Raw genomic sequence first — 3,958 nt, forward strand, 5'->3', positions numbered from 1 at the left:
CCTGTGTGGCTCGGGGTACAGGCAGTATTTCAGAGAAAACCACCTTGGAGGTCCTTTTCCTCAATCTATTACCTAAGTCCCTGAAATCGTTCTTAAGGATCCTCCACCTACCTTTAACTTTGTCATTAGTGCCCACATGCACCATGACCGCTGGGTCATCCCCAGCCCCACACAACAATCTGTCTGCCAGATCTGCGATGTGCCGAACTCGGGCGCCCGGTAAACAACAAACTGTTCGGTTAATGAGATCTTTTTTACAGATTGCCCTCTCTGTCCTCTTGATAATTGAGTCCCCAACTACCACAACCTTTCTAACCTTTCCTGAGTTACGGCCCCCCTTCTTCCTGGAGCCGTCCCTCCCCTGGCAGCTGGGGGAGGGCGCATGCTCCAGCTCTGCCACCCCTGAGTTGATATCCCCCTCAACCTGCAACTCGGCAAACATGTTAGGGTGTACCAACTCAGGACTGGCCTCCCTGACACTCCTCCCACTAACATTCCTAACGGTCACCCAGCTGCGTACCTCTGCTGCTTGCGTCTCCTCTATTCCTCCCTCCTCTATGCTGGCCCCTGCCAGCGCCTGATGGGTAATGTCCAAGCTCCTTTCCAGGTTGTAGATGCCACGCAGTCTTGTCACTGTGTTCTCTAGATCCACGATGTGGGCTTCCAGAGCAACAAGTCGCTCACATCTTGCACAGCAGTATTCGTCCTCGATTGGTTCATCAAGGAACGCATACATGGCGCAAGAAGTGCACTGAATGGCATCCCCAATCCTGTCGGACATTATTACCCACTACTCTATGGGGATAATATTAACGACCTGCTCTTCCTTACCTACACTACCTCTAACTTCCCTGGTACTAAACCTGGGGTACCTACCAGTCGCTAAAACCCTCACCAGTCACTAGATACTCACTAGTTAAGGATTTATTGGAATAAAAGTGCTGTGATGTCACTCTGAACTGCCAGAACATGACGAGGTTGAGAGGCAATTGCTGGTTATTAATACTTTGCGGAGCAGTTAACAGACAACTGGGTGGCCAGTGGAGGGCAGCTCAGTTCTCGTACACCCACTTGTGGGCAGAGTTGTTGTATTCAACCAGTTCATCCTCTTTGAACCACAAGGCAATTTCTTTCTTGGCACTTTCCACTGAGTCACTGCCGTGACAAATGTTCCTTCCAACCTGTATGGCGAAGTCCCCCCTGATGGTGCCAGGTTTGGAGTCAATTGGGTTGGTCTCTCCCAGCATGACACGGCCAGTCTTCACCACATTCAAACCCTGCCAGACCATGGCGACCACAGAGCCAGAGCTCATATACTCCACCAGTCCATTGAAGAATGGACGGTCCTTCAGGTCAAAGTAGTGCTTTTCCAGGTGCTCTTTACTGGCCTGCTGAAACTTCATAGCCACCAACTGGAAGCCCTTCTGCTCGAAGCGTTTGAGGATATCTCCGACGAGTCCTCTCTGGACACCATCTGGCTTGATGGCAATAAAGGTGCGTTCCTTGTTGGCAGCCATTTCTGTTCTTTTTCACCCGGAGAAACTGGAAGGGAAAAACTTGGCTATAATGACTAGGGATGATCGAACGTTTCGGGTCGACCATCGGTTCGGCCCGAACATTGGGTGTTCGAGGTTCGGCCGAATTTAGAACTTTTTACCCAAAAAGTTCGGAATTCGGCAACCAGAACCGCCCAAAATGCAATGCTTCAGGAAATGGGCTTTAAAAGCCTGTGATTGGACCAGACCCATTAGCAAAAGCCAATTGAGGGGGCAGGAGAATGCTAGGAATGTGATTGGAGTGACTAGAGGGTCCCTAGACCAATCATTAGTGAATACGCCCCCCAGTATATAAGATCGCCCCTGCCATATTCCTAGCATTGTTATACTGGACATGGAAGAGAGTGGAAGCAGTTCTGTTAATTTTACTTTAAAAGTGTCATTTAGCTATTTTTAGTGTGAGGAAAGGGATATCTAGTGTAGTTAGAGTGCTCCTTTACACTTAAGTTAGCTTCAAAAATTTAGTTTCTGTAGGGAAAGTGTTAAGTGTAAGGGGACCGTAGTGTAGTGTAGGGTTAACTGGCAGTGACTGCTATGGCAGGGTGACAAAACCCTTCCATAGCAGGGTGACCGCTATAGAGAAAAGATCATTTTTCTGAATACCTTCGGCACACCCATATGGCTTCTCACCAGCCAAGCATTTTTATGCTGCAGGGGCTGCCACTGCCAGTGCTTTTTTGAGGACATGTTTGATGTCAGACATGACATCTGAACATGTGTATAGGGGGTATATATAGACATATATGTCTGAATATATACCCCTAGACATATGTAGGTGTGATAGTAGCAGAAATAAATGCTTGCGCTAATGAAATCATTTACAGTAATATATTTCTGCTACTATCACACCTATATGTGTCTAGGGGTATATATTCAGACATATATGTGTATATATACCCCCTATACACATGTTCAGATGTTTTGCCTGCCTCAAAAGAACCCCAAAAAATGCCATAAAAACGCTAGCGTCAAAAAAAAAAATGCCCAGGTGTGTTTTTGCTGGCATTTTTTGGGGGGTTTTGGAGGCAGGCAAAAAATCTGAACTTGTGCACAGTACCACTATACACAAGTTCAGATGTTTTTCCTGACTGCAAAGAACCCAAAAAAATGCCTGCTTTGAAACCGGCAAGGTGTGGAGAGAAGCTAACCCCCTGAGCTGAAAGTTTTCTAATACATACAATCCTTTTTTTTTCTGGTTCTGGACATGCTACAGAGCTGAAACTTCACAGTTACACCTTTTAGACCCCCAGACACAAAATCACACAAAAAAAGTTCTTAAAAATTGTCATTTTTCATAAAAAAGCCAATTATTGAAAAAATTAAAAAAAAAAAAGAGATTTTTTGATTTTTACTTTGGATTTCAGATCTGGGGGGGGTCTAAAAAGTGTACATGTGAAGTTTCAGCTCTGTACTCACTTATGTTGCCAGCAGTTTACACATTATTGGCTGTGTATTGAGTTATTTTGAGGGGACAGCAAATTGACACTGTTATACAAGCTGTTCACTCACTACTTTACGTTGTAGCGTATTCCCATTTCTTCAGTGTTGTCACATGAAAAGATATAATAACATATTTTCAAAAATGTGAGGTGCGTACCCACTTTTGTGAGATAATGTATGTAGCACCCTACAGGTAGGTGCTAGGTAAACGTATAGTGTGCGTTATCTGACTAACAGCAGGGCCTTAACCCTCTTGGGCATGGAGTTCACCAGAGCTTCACAGGTTGCCACTGGAGTCCTCTTCCACTCCTCCATGACGACATCACGGAGCTGGTGGATGTTAAAGACCTTGCGCTCCTCCACCTTCTGTTTGAGAATGCCCCACAGATGCTCAATAGGGTTTAGGTCTGGAGACATGCTTTTCCAGTCCACCACCTTTACCCTCAGCTTCTTTAACAAGGCAGTGGTTGTCTTGGAGGTGTGGTTGAGGTCGTTATCATGTTGGAATACTGCCCTGCGGCCAAGTCTCCGAAGGGAGGGGATCGTGCTCTGCTTTAGTATGTCACATAACATGTTGTTATTCATGGTTCCCTCAATGAACTGTAGCTCCCCAGTGGCGGCAGCACTCATTCAGCCCCAGACCATGAAAATCCCACCACCATGCTTGACTGTAGGCAAGACACACTTTGTACTCTTCACCTGGTTGCCCCCATACACGCCTGGTTTCAGTAATCCATGCCCTTAGACTGCTTGTCTTCAGCAAACTGTTTGCGGGTTTTTTGTGCATCATCTTTAGAAGATCAGATCAATTTGATGCAGTATGCGGTGTATGGTCTGAGCACTGACAGGCTGATCCCCCATCCCTTAAACCTCTGCAGCAATGCTGGCAGCACTCATACGTCTATTTCCCAAAGACAACCTCTGGAAATGACACTGAGCACGTGCACTCAACTTCTTTGATT

The 3,958-nt window shown here is 46.1% G+C and overlaps 1 protein-coding gene across 1 annotated transcript; it reads right to left on the reverse strand.

The window, feature by feature from the left end:
- Nucleotides 1–922: 922 nt before the first annotated feature.
- On the reverse strand, nt 923–1,551 carry LOC309546522 (nucleoside diphosphate kinase A1-like). The gene has a single exon (XM_082246268.1). The coding sequence runs from the start codon at nt 1,515–1,517 to the stop codon at nt 1,053–1,055; it is 465 nt and encodes a 154-aa protein (XP_082102394.1). The 5' UTR covers nt 1,518–1,551; the 3' UTR covers nt 923–1,052.
- Nucleotides 1,552–3,958: the final 2,407 nt, after the last annotated feature.

This window comes from Pelophylax lessonae (assembly GCF_965119305.1).
Source record: "Pelophylax lessonae genome assembly, chromosome: 2".
NCBI lineage: Eukaryota > Metazoa > Chordata > Amphibia > Anura > Ranidae > Pelophylax > Pelophylax lessonae.